Here is a 23261-nt window from a genome sequence, read left to right on the forward strand (position 1 = left end):
CTCGGAATTTTCCGAGGGCTCCGTTCCTCGGAAATTCCCGATGAAAATTCCGAGGAACATTTTGTCGGAACTTCCGAGGATTGGGCCATCGGAATGTCCATCGAAATATCCCGAGGAAGTTCTCCCTCGGTATATTCCGAGGAGCTTTCCGACGAACTGGTGGTCCTCCGAGTTTCCTCGGAAATTTGTTTCCTCGAAATTCTGTCGGAAATTTCTGAGGGATTTCCGAGGAAAAATGAATTTCCGAGTAGTTATTTCCGAGGACTTGTTTCGTCGGTATGTCGTCGGAATAACGTTATTCAGACAACATACCGACGATTTTTTCCCTCGGTATGTCGCTGTTTTCTTGTAGTGCTCTTACGTTTTATTGAAATGTTGTTGTACAAAAAAATATAGTATATTTCCCACAAATGCCTCGGTTAGTGTGTTTGACAGTGGTGTTCAAAAAAGAAAAGAGGGTTGTTTGACAGTTACATTAACCTCTGAAAGTGTTGTGATTTCCTTCGAATCAAATGATCTACGTTCTTAGAGCACCATTAACCCTATCACTTCTAATGAGGTGCTTAACCATTTTGAGTAATAATTATGTCTTAAGAACTCAAATTAAGAAACTTCTAAATATTGATCCTCCAATGCAAGGTGCTTAATTTTGGGTGCTTAAAATTAAAAAATATTAAACATTGTTTTATTTTAGATAAAATTTATTTATTAAATAAAACATATTAAAAGATAAAATTTTAAACATAGATTTAAAAAAAAAGCATAAAAATAAAGATTAGTACAATAAACGAGATTAATTTGAAAAAAACATCCGAGCTCATTGGTTGTCTCCATCACGTCCAAATTTACTCCATAAATGTTCAACTAAATCAGCTTTGAGTTGTTGATACATTTGTCTATCACGAATTCTAGTTCGAAAACCCATCATATTGGCGATATTTGTAGGCATATCTGTAGAAAAATCGAGTGCATGTTATATCCATAGATCATACGAAGCAACCGCCTCCAAAACGATTGTTGGTTTTCCCGAACCACGTGAATATTGACATTTCCAAGCAGTGGGACAATTCTTCCACTCCCAATGCATTCAATCGATGCTTCCTATCATCCCGGAAAATCCACGTTGTTCACCAATAAAAAGTAGACGTTGAAGATCTGCCGGTGTTGGTCTTCTTAGGTACTCCTCGCCGAATAAATTAATTATTCCTTCCACAAAATGTTCCAAACATGACCGAGTAGTAGTTTCACCGAGTCAGAGATATTCGTCAACTGTATCAGCCGCACTACCATATGCCAAGAGACGAATGGCCGCGGTACACTTTTGAAGGGGAGAGAGACTAGCCCTTCCGAGAGCATCTTTATTTTGTCGAAATAATTCAACTTCATTTGAGAGTCGATGAACGATACGAATGATCAATGGTCTGTTCATTCTAAATCGTCGTCGGAATAGATTATCAGGGTAAGTTGGAGTTTCACTGAAATAATTGTTCCATAAACGGACATTGCCTTCTTCACGATTTCTTTCAATAAGAATTCGTTTTTTCCTTCAATTCCTTTCTTCTCCTTGATCACCCGAAGCATTGGTGAAATTCTCGAAAGCTTGATCAAAATGTTGATCAATATATTGATCAAAATATTGATTAAAACTATCATCATCTACTCCCTCAAAAGTGTTATGGGAAGAAGATGCCATTTTCGTTGTAAAAAAAAATTGATTACTTCGTGAATAAAAAGAGAGATGGTGAATAAAGGAGAGATGGGTGTTGTAGTATTTGCGTGAGATTGGTGTTGTAGTGTTTGCGATGAGATAGAAAGGTTGAGAATGAATAAAGGAGAGCTGGTGTTGTAGTGTTTGCGATGAGATTGGTGTTGTAGTGTTTGCGTTGAGATTGGGAATAGACGAAGGAGAGAAGATGAGATAGTGTTGTAGAGTGTGCGGTGATGAGATTGTTTCCACAAACTAGAAGAGAGAAGAGATGGTGTCGTAGAAATGTGATTGTGTGATACAACATTTATATGCGATTGTGCAATAACAAAGACTGTGGGCAATAAAACATTTTTAAGACCTCGTGACACAATAAGACACAAGACACTCTAATACGACAGCTCGTCCGTGACACAAGCAGACAGAAGCACTCTTCCACGCTCCATGACAACTCGTCCGTGACGTTAAAAGACAGCTCGTCCGTGACCTGACAGAAAGGAGATACAAAAGTGAGTGTTGTGATCAAATAAAACAAAGAGAGTGTTATGATCAAATAAAACACAAGCACATATCAGCCATAATAAACATTGAAACAACAGAGAGTTCTTATATCATCTATAACAAGCATACATATTCAGTTCAAGAAAACAGAGAGTTTTTAAATCCAACAAGACAACAACAACTTAGACTTGATCTTAAACTAATTAGACTTAGAAAACATTAACTTAAATGCATCAGGGATTAAGACAACAATTCAGTTATGAGCTTCTTCTGCAGCGCTTCCTCATCCTCAGCTAACGGTTCTGTTTTTGCCATTAGGTTATCCAGCAGCTTCATCTTCAAAATCCTGTCCCTCATAGCCATATCCTCCTTCTTGATGTTCCACATCCTCTGATACTCAGTCTCTGCCTTATTCCTAGCAAGCCCCATTGATGCCTTCACACCCGGGGGACGAGTGGCTGCTTCATCAGCTTCATTATTCATGGTTTCAGACGCATGAGAGGCTGAGGAATGTGCACCATCATCAAGCTTCCTCCTCTTTCCGCTTCCACCGGCTTTGCAAGTATAAAGCTCACACCATTTCTGATCGTTTCGAAGCTCCTTCCAAGCATGCTCAAGGTTGAATTTTTTTTTTGTGGTTGTTGAAGAATATCTCATGAGCTAGTTTGAGAATATCATTCTCATTTTGACCGCTACTTTTCTCTCTACTTGCAGCTTCGTAAGCCCCACAAAACTTCTTGACTAGATCATTGATCTTCTTCCAATGGTTCTTGCAGTGGGTCGCCTCTCTGACATCACAGCCTTGCACCTTAGGGCTTGCGGCGAAGTATGTTGCGACTCTTTTCCAGAAAGCCCCGGATTTTTTCTCATTCGAGACCATAGGGTCTTTGCTTGTATTAAGTCACGAGCTGATTTGCAGAACGTCATCTCCTGGCGTCCATTTCTTCCTTTCTCGATGCCCTGCAGGAGTGCTGTCGCCAAAGTTGGAATCTTCACTCGGTTGGAAGCCAAAAAGAGGGACTTGTGATGAAGATAGGTCGAGACTATCTCCAGACAAACCAAAGACAATGTTTTGTTGACTGGTAAGCAGTTCAACAAACTTTGGCGTTTACCTATATGGATGAGAATTCATATCTGAGGTTGATTAAAAGAAGAGAGGAAGACAATAACTCTGTTTTTAGATAGATGGAAGAGAAGAAGAAACAATTTATAGGACAGAGAAAGAAAAGCTTTGTCTTTAATAACACACCCAACCAAAACGAGGTGACATATATCTAACACACATTCATAACACTTCAACTCCATTTTTATCTAACCATTTATTAGCAACCATTCATTAACGCTAACCTAACCATTTATTACAAACGAATCAATTCAGAACAGATACACAATCATCCCTATGAGAACCATTTCTAACACAATCATTTATTACAAACTAATCTAACACACATTCATAGCGATTACAATTCGAAATTAGCCTCAAAGCGAACCATTACTCAACAACGACCTACCAATCTATTCACAGAACCTTTATCACACTTTCAATCAATTGAAAAGATCAAAGGAATATGATTTACCTATGTTGCGATTGTAGTTCTCTTGTTTTAGGAAGCTTCATGTGTCTTAAACGATCAAACCATCTCGCAAAGTCAGAAAAAAATCCAAACAATCAGAGATCACATATAAATTCATCACGAAGTTTAAACAAATACAAGAGATTGAATCAACAGACCCAAAACAACACAAAAAAAATTCAAAAAAAAAATAGAACAAGCACAATCTAAGACAAATCTAAGACATGCATGAAGGATTCATAACTAAAAATTAAAAACAATGCTTTACCTAGATAGAGAGGCGGAGTCTTCGAGTAGAGGAACCGAGCGACACGTCCAGTGATTCATCGTCGACGAGAGATCAACAAAGAGATTTGGAGTCTTCGACGAGATTTCACGACCTTGAGGCGTAGCCACCGAGAGAGACACCGATAGTGTCATCATCAAAGAGAAATCAAGAAGGAGAAGCGGAATCGCCGATTGAATCATCCGGCGGGAGAGAAAGAGATGAGAGAGATCGAGAGATAGACCTTCTTCCTTTCGTGAGAGCGATAGAGATGAGAGAAAGAACACGAAAGAGAGAAATAGATGTGAGAGATAGAGCCGAGACGTTATGACGCGTGTCCCTAAACGTCGAATCTTGTGGCGCTCAATTAAGCGTCGCCTCTTCTCTTTACACTTAATTTTCTTTTTTTTTTTTAATCAAAATTAAGCTAAGCACCGGCATTAATCACCCCCTATAATCATGGTCTTAAATCCGAGTCCGAATCTATTTACTTTTAGGTGCAAAAAAATATATTTACTTTGAACATTAACTAGAACTCGCGAATGTTCGTTTTACAAAATGCTCCCTACGTTTCATAAAGATCCACATTCTAGAAAAAAAATTATTTTAAAAAAGATATATTTTTTACCTTATCAATGTATTATTTAATGAAAAATTGTAAATTTTACAAAAGTTAATGGTGTTTATTGGATTTATATTAGCTAGAAGTTATGGAAAATTGTTATTAACAAAAAACAATGCATTTATAGTCAAGTTTTAATGTGTTTTTTTAATATGTGTGAAAAATCTAAAATATGTATCTTTTTTAAACAGATGGAGTATATATAGACATTTTGAAACACAACAATTTAATGGTTGTATTTTAACTATTATTTCCGATTTCATATTAAGTATCATTTTAGTTTTTAAAATTTGTCTTATTATAAATATTATTTTATACTTTCAAACAAATATTAAGTGATTTTCAAATTTTACCCTTAATTTTAGCCCAAGAATTAACAAAATAAAATAATATATTAAATTGAAATAAAACAGAAAATTTAATTATTTTTATTTTGTATGTAAAAAACTTTAAACGACACTTATAATGAAATGATTGAAGAGTGAATTTTTTGTTATACAGTAGAACCTCTATAAATTAATAGTGTTGGGACTTTGAAATTTTATTAATTTATAGAGATATTAATTTACAAAAGTTTTCTTATATAGACTTCTTATTTTAAGATATATTTATTCTAAAAAATATTTGATTTTAGTGTATAGACATTAATTTTATTTTTTGAAATTTGACATTTATATTAATTTTATTATATTATTTGGTGTATATAATATATATTTCATAGAAGTTATATATGGTTTTAAATATAATATTATTAAATCAGATCAAAAATATATTAAGTGTTAAGAAAATATAAAGATAATTTCATTGTGAATATAAATAAACAATATAATAATAGGTTCTTACTTATATAAAATATGTATGCATATAAATTATTAATTTATAATTTTAATGGGACCATATATTTATATAGAATTTTCTAAGAAATATTATCCTATTATTTTATCAATTTGTGTCAAATTTCGAACCGGTCCAAATTAGAACCGGCTAAATTTATTAATTTATAGAAATTATTAATTTATCGAGTATTAATTTATAGAGGTTCTACTGTATATAGTTTATTGGGACCATATATTGCATTACTGGATCATGTTATATATATTTTTATTGGATTTCTGTTGGATCAATTATGTAATTATAGAAAACTATTGAAGAGTGATATTTTTGTTAGTCTACGTTTTATGCTGTGATTTTTTTCTGTGGATTCTAAGTGTGAAGAGAGTCTAACGATGGATGGTTATATATAACCCGAGCTGCTGCGTGCAACAACATGTATTTAGGTATTAATATTGGTATTTAATAGCTAGATATTGCTTGATTGTAGAGAAGATATAATTAAAAATATTCCTTTTATACGAATAATTAATATTAATATCCAAAACGTAATGTTCAAAAAAAAAATATATATATATCCAAAACGTAATATAATTAGTTAGGAAGGTTACATTTCAAGTAAATCAGGCTTGATTTGGTATTTATTAGTTAAATATTGATTTACTGATAGAGAAAATATAATTGGGAATATTCTTTTGATGAAAATAATCAATTAGATTTTAGAAATATATTAGGAATTATTAGATATGGTGACATTACAGCAATATTCAATTTTTTTTTGAAAAATATGATTACATTAAATATGAATCAGAAAAGGATTACCAAATTGTTTGTATATATATATTTGCTATAAAACCAATTAATCATAAGTTTGCTACAAACCAAGAACCGATTTACTATTTATTTTATTTCGATTAAGAGATTGATTGTTTGTAAATTCTAGAGTAGTTTTTAGTTTTAGTGTTTCCAAAATCTATTTTTCACCCAATCAAGATTTAAGTAAAGTAGATTTCCTATTTTTTAGAGAAACCACTCTTTAACTATTTTGTACATAAAAACCAGAATCCACATTTTATGGGTTTTCCCAAGTGCTACGACAGTTTTCATCATTTTTCAATACATTAATTATTTTATATATAAAAGAATCACATCTAAAATAAAAGAAAACACATCAACAAATGGTTTACAAATAATATTATCTACAACTCAAACTTGAGAGTCCTTTTAGGTAAGTTAAATCCATGATATAATAACTAATATTTTGTACCACGAAAACCAAAGAAAAATTAATTAAATTTGTTAGTTGTAAATATTATATATTTATTACCTCTAAATTTACTTTTTATTTTAAAACCCAAGGAAAAGTTAATTAAATATTTTTATAATATTTTAATTATGAAAATTTTATACACTTCTAAAAAATATATTTAAAATCTGGTTTAGTTTATTTTTAAGAAAGTAACTATTTTCTGTGGTAATATTTATTACTATTTATAATTGTATAGTAAATAATATGTTATTATTCATAGTTTTATTTTATTAATTTTTAATTTTTTTCAGAAAATATTAATTTTATAAAAAAAATATACTTTGTAAAAGCTACATTTATCCTAAAACACATGAATAAAAATAATAAAATAATTTTTAGATAGATTTATTTTATAATTATTTAAATAATAATTTATACTATAAATTTTACATTAAGTTAATTAAATTTGTTAGTTATAGTTATTATACATTTATTACATAATATTTTTTTATTTAAAAACTAATATTTTTTATGTTAAAATATTTGAATAACATAAATATGTATTTTTACCATTTTTAGAAATATAACTATTTTAATTTTATTTTACAATGATAATGTTATTTTTGTTTTAAAATATTTTTTAAAAAAATTATGTATGCTTTGATGATAGTATTTTTTTTCAATAATAGATATTTTACTATTCATAATATTTAAAATTTATTTTCTTTTAAAAGCAAAAAACAGAAACGAAAAACTAAAATCAAAAACCACCAATCAAGTTTTCAAAGAACCAAAATCTACTGCAAAATCGAAAACCAAAAATTAAAAACCAAAAACCAAAATCCAAAAACCAAAAACTAAAATCTAGAATCTAACAAAACAATCATCACCTAAGTCTTATAACTAATATTCGTGTGACTTTCTTATATAACGTTGATTCAATGCTTATGTTTCACTAACAAATAGTCACCGAAGTGATAGAGAACATTGGAACAAAAATTGAAGAAGATTGCAATCCGAATTCAGTCATGAGGGTTGAGGGAGAAATATGTACAGTTAGTTATTCCGGTTAGACTTATTAACCGGTTTCTACTTGTGTATATGTTTAATATAATCGATGTGAGATAAATAATTAATGTATGTAAAATGTATCGATGTTAAGGTAAAAACAAACTAAGATTTAGTTAGATAATAATAATTAATATATGTAAAATGTATTGATCCGATTAGATAATTTTAGTTTTTAGCTTTATTTATAGTTACTAATTCATTGGCATAAGTTATAAATTGTAATTATTAGGATGAATTAAGAGGTATTTGTAAAAAGTACTCCAATTTTAATATATAAGATATTTATAAAATGTATTCCAGTTTTAATAAAATAGATATGAAATTTATAAGAGGTTTAGTTAAAATTTTGATACAATTAGTTAGTTGGATCCAAATACATCAAATCAGGAAAAACAACATGTGGCCCAGTGATGCTGACCATAACCAATAAAATCTCAGTGATGGGTGTGGATGTCTCTAGTGGCACCGTGGGGATAAGTCTTCTCGAAAATTCTAACATCTTTATATCCACTATTTTTTGAAGTTAAAGAAAAGCGTTCGTAAAGTTAAGTGTTTTTATATGATTCAATCGGTTGATCTAATCGACTTTCGAATTTGGAAGAAAAACACTTAGTACTGCACAATTAATTAAATATCATATTGTTTGATTCAAATTTGAAATATCTTTCGATTAATGTTAGGAAATAACCGAATCATCGGTACTTGACTACCATATAAAATTGATGTGTTGAGTCCTAAATCCAAAGTAAATAATATCGGTAATTTTATTTTGGGAAGATTACTCAAATAACACTAAATATTGTTTTTATTACTAGATTAGCTTATAACTTTTTTTAATTACAGAAATATTTTTCATACCCATAATGCTCTTCTTTCTTTAAGTAACAAAAAACATAATTACCAAAAATGCCATTTTATTTTTTTTGCCACGTCACTTAAAAAAAAAATATTTACGAAATTGCCACTACGGACAAATAAGTCTGCCGATTTAAATCTGTAACACGTTATGACAGTTTATCTAGGCTATCGCAGATTTATAATAAACCACAGACTTATCAAAAACGACTTAATTTCGTCAAAGACTTTCAGTATAAGTTTACTATTCATTACCATAGATTTATTTAAGTTGGCAGTTTTTTTTAAGTTAGCAGCCTTTTCATAGCAGTTTTCTTTCGTATGATAGCAGATTTTTAATATGTCGTAGACTTTACAAAGTAAACCAAAATGTTGTCGTAGACTTTTTTGTAGTTTGGCATATTATTTCATTTTCGAGGTAGCAGACTTATATTTGTTTTATTTACTTACAGCAAACATTTCGAATAAGTATCCTTCGTGGCATACTTATAAATTAATTACAAAAATAACTCTATTTGATAGCAAGCTTTTATGTACTGTGTAGCATATTTAATTTTACGAGGTATCAGCAGACCTTTTAATTTGGTGGATTCCGGTTTAGTAAATTAACCAATTTGAATTAAAAAATCCGGTTAACTTATCTAATTCCAAAAAGGGTTAACTAATGAACAAAAAAACAATAACTAACCTAGGTCACGATTTATGTTTAGCCGTAACATCTTCTTCTCCCACAAGTCACGATTTCTGTTTTTTGACAAGTGGATTACGCTCAAGTTCCCAAGGAAAATTTATGGAGGAAGTTATAGCAGTTTGTGGCCAGTGGTTACTAGAGAAGGAAAGGTGGATGTTTCACGTTGATAAGAGAAGAGGAAGCAAAGTTATTCCTGTAACTGACAATACAAACTTCGAAGATATGATAAACATGGTTTATGAGGACTACAGGTTAGATAAGAGACATATTTGTATCGAGTTGAGTTACATGCTCAGTAGGAAGAGTTTCTTGAAGCTAACTCTTGACACACCACCAGTGAGAATTGGGAATTTCCGTCAATTACAAGGTTTCTTTCGTCACCTGAAGTCTGACCACGTTCGGCTATGCGTGGAGGTCACTTGCAGAGTCAATAGGAAGACGATGGAAAAGAGCACTCATGGAGGTGTCGTGAATCAATCTGATCATAGTCCTGCTGAAGACTCAGACACCGATGGAGAGCGGTTTGACTATTGTGATGATTCAGATGGTGCGACATCAGATGATGAGGACTTTATAGCCTACGGAGTACCTCCAGGAGTAGATATAAATACGAGGAAATGGCACACGCCAAAGGTGGGGCTAGCAACTACATTGAAAAAAACAAAGGCTGTAACTACGCATGGCAGACAACAATTGAGTTCACTAAATATAGTTGTTGGCCAAAGTTTTGAGTCCAAGTTTGCATTGAAAACAAGACTTCAGATGCTGACGGTAGTGCAACAATTTGATTACGATGTCGACTACTCAACACCTGATCTGTTAGTAGTAAAGTGTTGGGTTAGAGGTTGTAGTTGGAAATTAAGAGCATCACCAACAAGTGATAGTCCTCACTTTACTGTACGCGGCTATGTTTCAGAACATACTTGTTCAGTTACAGAAAGATCAGCTCGTTGCAGACAAGCAACACCAGAGATTCTTGGAGCTTTATACACTGAATTCATTGGTGGAGTGGAGCCAAGCATTTTGCCCAGTCATGTGATGCAGTCGCTTAACATGTGCTTTGGAATAAAGATTGACTACTGGAAAGCTCATAGGACGCTGCAATATGCAAGAGAATTGGTTAGGGGATCTGCTGAGAGTGGATATAATGATTTACTTGCTTATCTACACATGATTAGGGAGGCAAATCCTGGGACATTCACTCGCCTAGAGGTAGATTCTAGTGACAGATTCAAGTATCTTTTCCTCGCATTTGGTGCTAGCATCAAGGGGTTTCCATTCATGAGGAAGGTTGTTGTTGTCGATGGCACATTCTTGCAAGGAAAGTACAAAGGGACTCTACTAATTGCGTCATCACAGGATGGCAATTTTCAGATTTTTCCAATTGCATTTGCGATAGTCGATACGGAGAACGATGAATCATGGAAGTGGTTTTTCAGACAACTCAACTGTGTGATTCCGGATGACGAAAAACTTGCTATTATTTCAGATAGACACAAATCAATTGGAAATGCAATTACCCATGTATATCCAAAGGCCAGCCGTGGAGTTTGTACTTATCACTTATACAAGAATGTGTTGGGAAAGTTTAGAGGTCGGGAGTTGTTTGGCTTGGTTAAAAAGGCAGCAAATTCATACAGACTTTCAGATTTTGAGACCATATTTGAGGAGATCAAATCAATGCATCCGGCATTGCATGGCTACTTGCACAAAGCAGATGTAAGGAAGTGGGCACGTGCTCATTTTCCTGGTGATAGGTATAATTTGACTACAACTAACATAGCCGAATCTATAAATAGAGTGCTTTCAGATGCAAGGAGTTTACCCGTTGTAAGACTTTTAGAAGCAATAAGGCAAATGATGACGCGCTGGTTTTCGACTCGGAAGAATGATGCATATTTGATGAAAACAACTTTAACTCGTGGAGTAGAGAAGCTTTTAGAGGTAAACATGAGTTTCTAAAATGAACTATTATTTATGGAACACAAAACTAACATTGCAGACATACTTGTGTAGGGTCGTGTACAATTCGCTAAGCTTTTAAACGTACAACAGATAGATAATCACCAATATCAGGTGTCAAGTGTCTCATCTACAAACATAGTGAATCTGACTCAGCGGAGATGTTCATGCCGCAGATTTGACTTGGAAAAATTACCTTGCGTTCATGCAATTGCAGCAGCTGAGGCGAGAAAGTTATCAAGGATTTCATTGTGTCATCCATACTACCGTTCGAATTATTTGTACAATGCTTACTCCACATCAATAATGCCAAGAGATTCTGAGACGCAGGTACCTGAAAATGTCGAAGGCAAAATTTGTTTGCCACCTGAGGTTCGACAACCACCAGGGAGACCCAAAAAATCAAGAATGAAATCTTGGTTTGAGAAAGTTGAAAGTAATAAACGCCCAAGAAAAGAGCATAAATGTTCAATTTGTAATCAGGTTGGTCACAATTGTAAAACATGTCCTGTTGGTTAGTCAATTTGACTGACTTGTTTTTTTGTTTTTGTTTGCACTTGTTTCTTGTTTTGCTGAGACAATTCAACTCATTTTTTCTTGTTTCTGGTTCAACTATTTACTCGTGTTTCTGCTGAGACAACTCTTGGGATTTGTTTCTTGTTTCTGGTTAGACTAAAATTAAGTGACTCAGAGTAATAAACAACTAGTCTCAAAGTAATAGACAAGTCGTGAAACAAGCAACACGGATTTCACTATGTCACCCATACGAGTTCTACTTAAAATTCATAATCAAGTTACACAACTTCTAGTCATCAAGTAGATAATGATTCCAAAACATGAAACACTACGTAGCAGTAAATAAGTTTGCTTTCTAAAACATGAAAATACTACAGACCCGAAACTTCATCATAGATCTCAGCAGCTAATTTAATACGCATTGATGGAATACACTGGTCAGAAAGTCCTTCAAAACCACAGCCAATCGCCTTACACTCTATATACTTCAGAGCGTAAACACCACAATCACCAGGGATTTTATTCTTGGGCACACTTTTAAGTCTTGAAATCTTGAACTGCTGTGAACTCTTCTTCCTATCTGGAACCATTTCATTCAGCAATAGAGGAATCATCTTCATGAAAGAACGACACTCTTCTTGTAGATCCGTGATGCTTGGGACAACTGTCTGTATGCTGTCATAAACATGGATTATTTTCTTCAGAAGATCCACTTCTAAAGCTACCCAATGGTTACCATTTATCAAGTGGCAAAGAAACAATCGATCCACATCCTTCAGCCACTGTCTGTTGTTGGAAAACTCTGTAGGATAATTTCCATTGAAGACCTTCTTGTAAGTGTCGGAGAACTTCCATGTCTTAGGATCGTATGTCTTGTAGTCTCTGACCCACGACTTGACAAACCAGTGGTCAAGAAAAGCGATCCTTGATGAAGAGTATGGTGACGGGTTCTTCATATGTCTTTTATGAAACATAAGCATTGCAGATGCCATATTCTGTCAACAAAAAAAATGAGTGTCCGTTAGCCACCCAAATTCGACGTAAGTACAAGAAAAAATAAGAAACTTACAGAATCTGTTAGCCACCCGGATTCATCTGTTTCCCAATCATCTCTTGGCGTTATTAGCCTCATGTAGAAGTGAGTGTCTACATCATTATCACCACTGAAATGAATAAAAACAAGCTCAAGTTAGTTTAACAGTAATGAGAACAAATAAGAAATGTTAGTCATCACACTTACGCAATATCGTGCAGATAATCTAGTAGCTTCTTAAATTTTGTCTCATCTACTTTAGCTAAAGGATCATAGTAGGCTTTAGAGACACCTGTTATGATCCTCTTCACAGTTGAGTTCCCTACATATGGATACACTTGAGTCTTTGTCAGCTGTGGCTTGCGTTTTTGCAAAGGTCCATCCAAGAATGATGCTGCCAACTGGTCTAATGTGGCATCTAGTTTACCATATTTGTTCCTGTCTTCTGAATTAGACCATGTTTCAGCAGAATCTCTGAGTTGTGGAACTACATTCTTCTCCTTCTTCACTGTTTTCAAATCTCCAGCGGCTCTTTTTGCTTGATTTTTTCCAACAACCTTCTCACCATCAGTGGCAAGTAGAACATGAGACGTTAGCTTGACCTCTGAATTTTTGGCTTTCTTTCTAACCACACATTGTACTGCTGCAGCATCCAAATGTGTTGGTGCCTTGTCTTGGACCATCCATGACTATTTCAGTATGTAAAATAAATAACAAGTTAATTTTGAGTAGTTAGATACTTTGAACTGAAATAGATATACTAGTAGGAGAAGCAAAACACTAACGGGGTCATTGCTGTTGACTTCATCTTCTTGGTTTACAAAGTGTGCATCATTTTTTGGGGCAATGGCTTGCATCTTCTCTCGAAGTATAGCAACATCTTCTTTCAACGTTGAGATTTGCTTCGCAAGTACCAGCTCGGCTTGACCAACTCTTGCATTTACTTTTGCCTCAATCGTTGTGTCTACTGCAGTCAACACCTTCTCAACAACTATTTTGTCCATACTTGCAACCGTTGAAGTCAGTGTCTTCACTGCTTCAATTAAATCATGCTTGAATCCATCATCTCCATCGGACCTAAGGCCAGATCCACATGCATACTATAAACCAGTAAACAAACTCAGTAATAAACATTAAACATGTACGTAAAAAAAGTTTATATACTCACATCAGATGTCCTCTCTTTTGGCATTTTTTTCTTGACACACGCTTCACATTCGCTCGCTAGTTTTCTTTTCGCTTTGTTTGCTACTGGTGCATTACGTGTGTTCTGGTTCCAATATGTATCATCGAGCTTGCCATGTAGAATGTCTGTGATCAAGTTGTGAAGATCATCATCAACCTTGTCCTCCGGCCATTGAGGGTATATCTCAGCTTCTGATTTGACAATGAGATGTCTGACTCGTACCTACCAATCAAGTAATGTAAAGATATGTTAGTATTTTAATATGTCAAGTGATCACTTTTTAATAAGAGCTAACAATCATGAAAAATAAACTTAACCTTCTGATGGAGACTTTTCTCCTTTTTATAAAACAGATCCCAGTTTATGCGGCAACGGGATGCAGACCAAGAGAGAAGAGGAACCTGGTTACCCTCTATACGATTCCCATATTCTTCTCCAATACCAGGTATCGACTCATACACCCAGATTAGGAGAGCATGTACGCATCCGCGAAGAGTATACTTGTTCCTTTCTTCAAATGAAATAACTTTCACTGAATTTACTAGGCTAGAAAATGCGACACGTCCCCAAGGGTATCTCTCAAATGCTTTTATGTCTAGAACTCTCTTTGCTTGTTCCAAAGGAATTCTACTGCCAGGAGAGATGCCAAGTACTCCAATAGATAAGACACTAAGTAAGCCAATCATTCTTCTCTTCTCAAACGACCAATTCCTAATATGAGTTAACAATAAGCGCAGCTTAGAAAACATAGGACCATGTGAAGGAGACACACCAATCTCTTCCCAAAACGGCTTATGATCAACCTCCACCTTATCATTTATGTCGAAAGGCTCACAATTAAAACCTGTAATCTGACCAAACTCATATAGAGATAGCCTAATTGGTTGACCTTCTATGACAGACCATATCTCATGGATATTATTAACCACCAATTGGTTTGTCAATAAATGGTGAACTGCCTTGGCTGACCATGTATAATCCATCTCTTTCAACTTCACAATAACTCCAACAGATGATGTTTTAATGGATTCCCACGCATCTAAGCCAACTGCTTCCTCGACCATCTGCAAAGCAGCCAAGTGAGAGTTGTGATTCATGCTTCGATGTTGCAATGGACATTTCCCCTCTTCATACAACCTTGGTGGATATGTTTTTGCACTGTTTGATAGAGTCATCTCTCTGTAAAAAGTATAAAAAATGTACAATGTAGTTAGAAAAACATATGTTTAATTACCAACTATCAATTAATAACATATGAAAAAAAGATGCAATCCAACCCGTAAAATAAAATTCAATGATACCCAGAACCACCAAAATCAAATTTTTTTTGCGACTTACCCTTGATGGCACGATTTATGTGTCAACTAAACAGATTGAGGGGGTTGCGAGTTTGTACTACTGAAGTAATCAACGAGAATAAGAGTAGAAAGCAACTTACATAAGATGGAACTCTCGATTTCGGAAACGTAATTTTGGATCGTCGGATTTGCCTCTCTAATTCACTTGCCCTTTGTGAATCCGCAGTTTTTAATGATAGAAAACGGTGCCCGAAGTCGGAATCAATGAGAAATCAATTCAGAAACAAATGAGCCTTGATTGTTGAAGAATTGACAATTTGGAATTTAGGGTTCATGTCTACTGAGAAAGGGAAAATCGTGGAGTGAAAGGGGAAAGCGTGGAGTGATACATTTTTGGCTAAGGGTTTTATTTTCTTTCATTTTTTAATTACACATGTGTTTAATGAGATAATGGGGTATTTCTGAACTTTTGTAACATATCACGTTTTTCTTTTTTTGTGTGTGTTACTCTAGTAATTTCTCTTAAAATGTATGTTATTCTAACTAATTTCCCTTTTATTTTTAGTAGAAATCAAACACATGACAAGAAAATTTGAAATATTTTACCACTAAATTACAACTATTTGATTAACTATCACAAGTCGCTTGTTTTTCTGTAATATAAAAGTATGCAAATATTCATTAGTTCGAGTGGTAAGTGTTGGTAAAACTGAAAATATCAAATTCTATGATTCACTTCTCAGAATATATTTGAAATATTGCACTATATATATATAAATATATATATATATTCATTGCTTACCTTTTTTTTGTTCGAGTATGTTCGTTTCATCGCATCGGAATATTAAATTTAGATTTTAAAACATGATTTACATAAATTACAAAAAATTATCCAACTATATTGAATACAATGAAAACTAGATCTTCGATGCACACGTAAATCCAGAACTACTAAGCTTAAGTTACTATCTTATAATGACACAATTATAAATTATCCTTTATTTTTTTTTACGTTTTTTAGCTTTTGAATATTTAGTTGCATATTTTATATGATGTTAAACTTGAGAAGTACAACTCACTGTCAAATCTGGAAAAACAGTAGTTGGCACAAAATTATGAAATCACATTTCTAGGTATAAACTGAGGAGGATGGGGAGGAGAATCAACAGGTCTTAGGCTAGTGACACCTGAGGGAATTCCAATATGAACATGAAGTTCGATCTCCGTTGACTACAAGATAATTTAACATTGCACTCCTGGAACCTACAGATAGTCGGTTGATCTCGATCGCCCGACACTATAGTTAATTAAAAATAATACTAAACTGGGAAGCAGAGGTAAAATCTGTAAGAAAAAAAATCCTTCTGCCAAATCGACAAGTTCAATGTTTTTAGTGAATAATTTTATAAAATTATAGATTTTTTCCTAAATTTTGATAAAACAATTTCCCTATCTTTCCAAATTAGTGAATCATGTTTCAGCACTAAAGTGTAAAATTTTGTGTTGTTACTAAAGTTTTAGAATTGTATTTTTTTGTCAAAAGTTACAAAAACCAGTTTGTTCACCTAAATGATAAACCCCAATTTTATTAAAAACATAGGTGTTTCGAAAAATTAAAAACATAAAATTGTGTGTTTTCTGCTTCATGCCAAACAAAATTAAAATAGACTTTTAACTGAAAAATTGCTTAAACTACCACATTCTTATAACACTTTTCATGTTTACCTTAACCACATTTACCTTTAATTTTAAATAGAGAAATAGACACCTATAGATAGGCGTGGGACTTATTATCCGAGATCCACTCCGAATCCGCTCTGAAAATAGGATATTCAGGGTGGCCGGATCCAAATCCAGATAGAAAAATCTTGGATCCGTCCAAACCGAATCCGGTCCGGATATCTTAATTTTTTGGTGCGGATATCTTAATTTTTAGGTCTAGATATCCGGATCCGGATTTTAAAACACATTAAAGTTTTAAATTTCATTAAAATTTATATATTAATATTTATACATAAATTAATCTTATGATCTTATATTTTAGTTTTCAAAATATTATAGACATATATATTTATAAATATTTAATTTATGTATTATTTTTTTAATTTTAGCTTTAAAAACAAATATTTTTAATTATTTTTACGGATTTAGATCCGGATCTGGATATCCGCAGATAATAGAATATCGAGACAGATATCTGACATCCGGATATCCGGAAACTACGAATCCGGATCCGAATATTAAATCCACAGATCCGACGGATCCGGATCTGTGTACCCTAAATTTTCCGGATATCCAGATCTGTCTCAGATTTACCTATAGAGTTAACTAATCTAAGATTAGCGTTCGGATGTGAGGGGTGAGATTTTGTAGGGAGGGGTTTAGGATATTAATAATTAGTGTTTGGTTATAATATTCAAAAAGAACTCAACAGCAAATAGAACAAAACCATTTTTTGCTGTTGAGTTCTTTTTGAATATTATAAAACAATAAATTTTATTCAAGAACCAAAAAATAATCGTCATATATATTAAATTCTTATATTTTTTAGTATACATTCAAAATTACTAATATAATTGATTAATATGAAATTATTTTTAAATTTACTTATTTTAGTAAAAATTATATTTGGTCAACTTCTATGTAGTAAAAATTATATTCGGTAAAAATTATACCTTTAGTACACATCAAACGTGGCATTTATTTGTGTAGTGAATTCTTTTCTTTTCTTTTTTTGTCAACATCTGTGTAGTGAATTCACTACCTTGATATTGCAGCTAAAACGAAAGTAGAGATTTTCTCTCGGCACATTTTCCATCTTCTCGTGGTTGTTAGAAACTAGTAACTAATGATTTTGTCACGTTTTACTTATTCTATCACGGTTCTTACAAAATTCCAAAAAAAAATATTGTTAGCTTTTTTCTTTTGTTTTGTGAAAACACATCCTTTTTATTTTATTTTATATTTTATCGGGAGTATATTCAAATTTTGGAAAATATTTATCTATTACTAAAATTTTGATTCATGTATTAATACGGTAGATATTGATTTTGAGAAGAAATAAATCCGTCTTATTCTAGAAACAAAGTTGCTTGTTGTTTGGTAAGATGAGGTTATATGATGGATAGTCCTCGCATCTGTCTCCTCATAATTTGTTTTAATAAAATACTAGATTTTGATCTGCGTTTTGAAAGCTTAAGATTATTTCTTATTGAAATATTTTATTTTATAATATATTATAATTTATAACATGTTAAAAAAAAAAAAAGTAATGTGACAGTTACATAATATTGTGCAGGATTTTAGGCTGTAAAGTGATATTTACATAATCTTAATATAGGGTGTCGAGAAGTTGGAATGTTATTAATTAAATATTGTTTAAATGTAATTACCAACAGAAATTATGGCTGGCAAATTTACTTTAAAAAATTTATTGTTGAAATTTATTAAATACTATTTGACTATAACTGAGGAGAAAAAACATGACTTGTGATTGGATATAAATATGGCAGTCGAATTAACTATACAAAATTCAAAAAGGCAGTGGTATTTTTTTGTAAATAACTCTAAAAATAAGGGCAAAACCTGAATAGAAATTCTGTTTTAATATTATAGACTAAATTTGTTTTTTTTTTCTTTAAATTTTGGTCAAATTTTGTTAATTATAAGATTAGGTATTTTTATATAAGATAATCTATTTATAATTTTGATATTTTATGGAACTTTTCCTACCATTGTATTAATATATTTAATTTTTACAGCTACAACTAATATATCTACGACAAAAAAATTTATAAACTAAATTTTACATCATAAATTTTAAAGCTACAACCCAACCTCCATAGTTGTGCTGTTTGTATTGATCATTTTAATTAGACCGAGTGAATTTTATAATTTTTGTATTGTGTATACTTATTGATTTAATTTGTAGAAGTGAATATTAGAGTAGGTTAGTTTTCATTTCCCTGTGAACACTAATTATAGGTTGTTCTATTTGTTTTTTTTTTCTACGGCGAAAAATGTTTTATGCAGGTCCTGAGTGTTTTTTCATTTTTTATTTTTCTTGTTTTAAGAATTTTAATGGGTCTCATAATTAATATCATAATATTTTTTTAATGACATAGAATTGTAATTATAATATAAAACTATGGCCAAAATTTTAGAAATTATTTTACTTTAATAGTATAGATAGACAGCGAGAAACTAAGATTTCTAGTTTTGATCATTCATCGGGGCAACTCCATCGGAGGTTCTGGCCTTCTAAGATAGTATATAAGCATAAAAAGTATAAAAAAGTAGTAAAAGCTGGTGAGGGAAGAGAGTGAGGTTTGCCTGGGAGACGCTCAACAAAAATGTCAGAGATACATTGGTGTGATGTGTCACATGGTGATTTGTTCACTTTATCTGTATGATTTAAAATTTAATTACTAAACAGATTGTATTAAAACTAATAATATTTTATTTGTGAGATACTTTGTTGGACGTACTAACCGATAAAGATGTTATTTGAACATTTCCAATATATTTCGTTATTTTCACTTCTAAAATAAAATAAAAACTCTATAATAGAAGTGAGATATGTTTCAATATATTCTTCTAAAATAACAATCTATAAATATCTTTTTTGTCAGTTATAGCAATTTCTAAATATAAAACAAAAAATAGAAGAATGTTATTTTTTCATCTATAAATAGAGGAAAAATAGATATCTCTATTATAAAAAAAGAAATAGAGATAGATAGGACTCTTCGTCTATAGATAGAAGAAAAAATAGAGATCTATACTATAGAGAGAAAAAACAGAAGTGGGTTGGAGCAATTTTGCTTTTAAATACTATTACAAAGGTGAAAAAATAATGCCTTAAAAATGTTCTTAGAGCATCTAAAAGAACAACCTTATATTTGAGATTTCCCGAACTTATATTTGAGGTTTAAGAGTGACCTTCTCCAATGGTAAACCTTAAAAAAACCTTAAAACTTTTATATATTTACATTATAGTCTTTATTTTAGACAAAAAGCAAATAAAAGCATAAAACTTTTATAACAACAAAAATATTATAAACAATATTTATTAATAAAATGTTACATCCTAATAGCAAATTACATATAAATAAAAGATTTAAAAATACATTATTATTATTATTATTATTATTATTATTCCCATAATTCTCCCATATATGGTCAGTTAGTGCATTTTGAAGTGATAGATGGGCTTTTTTATTTGTTATTCGTAGATTACGAGCTAAAAATTGTTGAAACCGAGTATTTTTGTTTATTGCCATTTCAACTTGTAGCACTGGCACCGCTCTTGTTTCTTTAATCGGTGCGTTAATGTATTGTTCATATTCAATTATCATGTTATGCACTATAATGCAAGTTGTCATTATATCATGCAATATTTCTTTTTAGATAACGAGAACAAAAGAACTGGATGTGATCTTCAATTAGAATATGAAAAGACTTTTCCATTTTTGTTCACTAATAATAGTAAAATCACTGGTGCGTATTCTTGATAAATCAGCATTTATATATAGATGTAGGAGGATCTGTTTGGGAAGTAAGAAGCCCCTTTGACATCTCTTCGTCTGCAAAGAATTCTCGATGTAAGTTTATTCGATATGAACAAGAAAGAATCATAATGAAAAGAACTCAAGAACAACAACAACCTTCAAATGCACCAACTTTTTATGGACAATTTTTTAGTGATATTGGAGGTTCGAGATCAAGTTTACCGGATTATTAGTACAATTGTAATATTTGGTTTTATATGTAATTTTATTTTATGCATTTTTACTTTGTTGTATTTTGTATTAACTTGTTTGATGTAATATATTCTTGTATAACATTTGTTTAATATTATTAAAATATTTGCTTTGCTTTGTATTTAAACATTTATATATTTATTTAAATTTATATGTAAAACTTAAATTTATAAGAACATATATAAAATATATAAAATTGTATGGATTAAAATGATAAACAAAAAGTTATCACGACTTTTTAAAAGATATGCAAATACATAGACCAAATAAATATGAAATCTCAAATATAAGGTTTTGTACAGCGAAACTTCAAATATTTGAGTACATAAAACCTCAAATATAAAGTTTCACTGTACAGAACCTTATAATTTGAGGTTACTTTTGGAGTACATAAAATTTTATATTTGAGGTTTTAAAGTTGCTTTTGGAGTACATAAAATTTTATATTTGAGGTTTTAAAGTTGCTTTTGGAGTACATAAAATTTTATATTTGAGGTTTTAAAGTTGCTTTTGGAGATGTTTTAACCAAAGTTTCTCCCACTTATTTTTCAGAATTAAATAATAAGAAAAAATTGAAAAGTCTAGAAAAAAAATGAAGTTAGAGGAGAAAAACGATTCTTTATAAAAAAAAACCTTTGTCAATGAAATTCTACACTTGCCAATCGGTAAATGGTCAAATTATATTTTCATGATTTTTTTTTATTTAAATCATTTATATTATTATTATATATTGAGAAATTAAGGAGAGAGACTTACCCACTGCTGATGCTAATAACTAAGCTTATGTGTCTAATTAACTGGATAAGAGTAGTACATCTGTTTCCACAAGTTTTTTTTTCTTGCGTAGTATATAGATTAATTTCTTAAGAACATTTTTTAATAATTACCTTTTTTTGACTAACGATAATTACCTAACTTTGCAGCATTGTTTTTTTAACATAAGCATTGTTTTTAGTTACCTCAAAGTTTTAACCTTTAGTCGTTAATAAATTAGCACGTTAATACTGTACGTTGGTTAAGTGATTAATATGGTAGTTGGTTTTTACTTTGTAGTTAAATGAATCAGAAATTTAAGACCGCAAATATTTCTATAAAATATAGTTAAATCCATCGTGAAAGTTTCCCAAATATATATATATATATATATAAAAAAAATTATTACAAACAGGTAATTAATTTACTTGATCGTGATACAAATAAAATAACCATTCATGTTATTAAAGATGTATCAATTTACGAACTGTGAAAAATTCTTGGGTTCACCCCTATAGATTCACCAACCAATGAGAATTTGTTATTTTATATACAGATTTTTTTAAAAAAGGAAATAAAATATTTAGAATTTATTTTTTAAAATAAAAGGATAAAAAATAAATAAAAAATGTAATAGCAATAAAAAACGAATTTTTTAACATTGTTAAAGGCGTTCGTATTAAACCCTATACCCTAAATCCTAAACACTAAACCCTAAACCCTTGGATAAACCCTAAACTATTAGGTAAAAAATTAAAAATAGTAGCAGCTGTAAAATTTTCTTTTTTAATGTTGTTAAAGCCGTTCATACTAAACCCTAAACCTTAAACTCTAAACCCTAAATATTAAACCCTAAACCTTTGGGTAAAAAGATATTCCAAGGGTCATGAATCTATCCATGAGCTTAAGATTTATCCAAGGGTTTAGGGTTTAGTGTTTACCTAAGGGTTTAGGGTTTCATGTTTAAAGTTTAGGGTTTAGTGTTTAATATGAACGGCTTTAACAATATTTAAAAAAAATCATTTTTTTATTGTTATTATACTTTTTTATTTATTTTCTATCCTTTTATTTAAAAAAATAAATTCTAAATATTTTTGTTTCTTTTTTTGAAAAAATCTGTATATAAAATAACTAATTTTCATTGGTCGGTGAACCCATAGATTCACTTAGGAGGTGAACCCAAGAATTTCTCAATTACAGTCTAGTAGTTAAGAGATATGTTTTTCTGAGTTACAATTTTTTTTATGAACTTAAAGTGAACGAATAACAAATAATATCAGTTACTAAAAAGAAGAATAACAAAGAATAAAACGGATTTTTTTTTTTTTTTTTTACAAAAAAAGAAGAGAATTTGTACTTCCTACCCACCAAATATCCCCTATTTGCA

At 31.4% G+C, this 23261-nt stretch overlaps 3 protein-coding genes across 3 annotated transcripts; 1 reads left to right on the forward strand and 2 right to left on the reverse strand.

The window, feature by feature from the left end:
• Positions 1-2446: 2446 nt before the first annotated feature.
• LOC106297328 lies at positions 2447-3086 on the reverse strand. Its single transcript, XM_013733593.1, has 2 exons — positions 2915-3086; positions 2447-2760 (listed from the first exon to the last, which is right to left on the reverse strand). The coding sequence occupies exons 1-2, from the start codon at positions 3084-3086 to the stop codon at positions 2447-2449; spliced, it is 486 nt and encodes a 161-aa protein (XP_013589047.1).
• A 6377-nt stretch (positions 3087-9463) lies between these two features.
• On the forward strand, positions 9464-11326 carry LOC106297329. The gene has a single exon (XM_013733594.1). It carries the CDS (start codon positions 9464-9466, stop codon positions 11324-11326), a length of 1863 nt encoding a protein of 620 aa, XP_013589048.1.
• Positions 11327-12213: 887 nt separating this feature from the next.
• LOC106297330 lies at positions 12214-15236 on the reverse strand. The gene is made up of 6 exons (XM_013733595.1): positions 14379-15236; positions 14044-14283; positions 13661-13975; positions 13083-13564; positions 12912-13005; positions 12214-12837 (listed from the first exon to the last, which is right to left on the reverse strand). Exons 1-6 carry the CDS (start codon positions 15234-15236, stop codon positions 12214-12216), a joined length of 2613 nt encoding a protein of 870 aa, XP_013589049.1.
• Positions 15237-23261: the final 8025 nt, after the last annotated feature.

Source organism: Brassica oleracea, chromosome C6 (assembly GCF_000695525.1).
Source record: "Brassica oleracea var. oleracea cultivar TO1000 chromosome C6, BOL, whole genome shotgun sequence".
Taxonomy (NCBI): domain Eukaryota; kingdom Viridiplantae; phylum Streptophyta; class Magnoliopsida; order Brassicales; family Brassicaceae; genus Brassica; species Brassica oleracea.

Excerpts from the sequence above, each read along its gene's own strand:
- LOC106297328 (XM_013733593.1), bottom strand. The coding sequence starts at position 3,086 with ATGGTCTCGAATGAGAAAAAATCCGGGGCTTTCTGGAAAAGAGTCGCA. Across the intron at positions 2,761-2,914 it reads TGGGGCTTACGAAGCTGCAA|CCGGTGGAAGCGGAAAGAGG; the intron begins GTAGAGAGAAAA and ends ATACTTGCAAAG.
- LOC106297329 (XM_013733594.1), top strand. The coding sequence starts at position 9,464 with ATGGAGGAAGTTATAGCAGTTTGTGGCCAGTGGTTACTAGAGAAGGAA.
- LOC106297330 (XM_013733595.1), bottom strand. The coding sequence starts at position 15,236 with ATGACTCTATCAAACAGTGCAAAAACATATCCACCAAGGTTGTATGAA. Across the intron at positions 13,976-14,043 it reads CAAAAGAGAGGACATCTGAT|TATGCATGTGGATCTGGCCT; the intron begins GTGAGTATATAA and ends ACTGGTTTATAG. Across the intron at positions 13,006-13,082 it reads GATTATCTGCACGATATTGC|TGGTGATAATGATGTAGACA; the intron begins GTAAGTGTGATG and ends TATTCATTTCAG.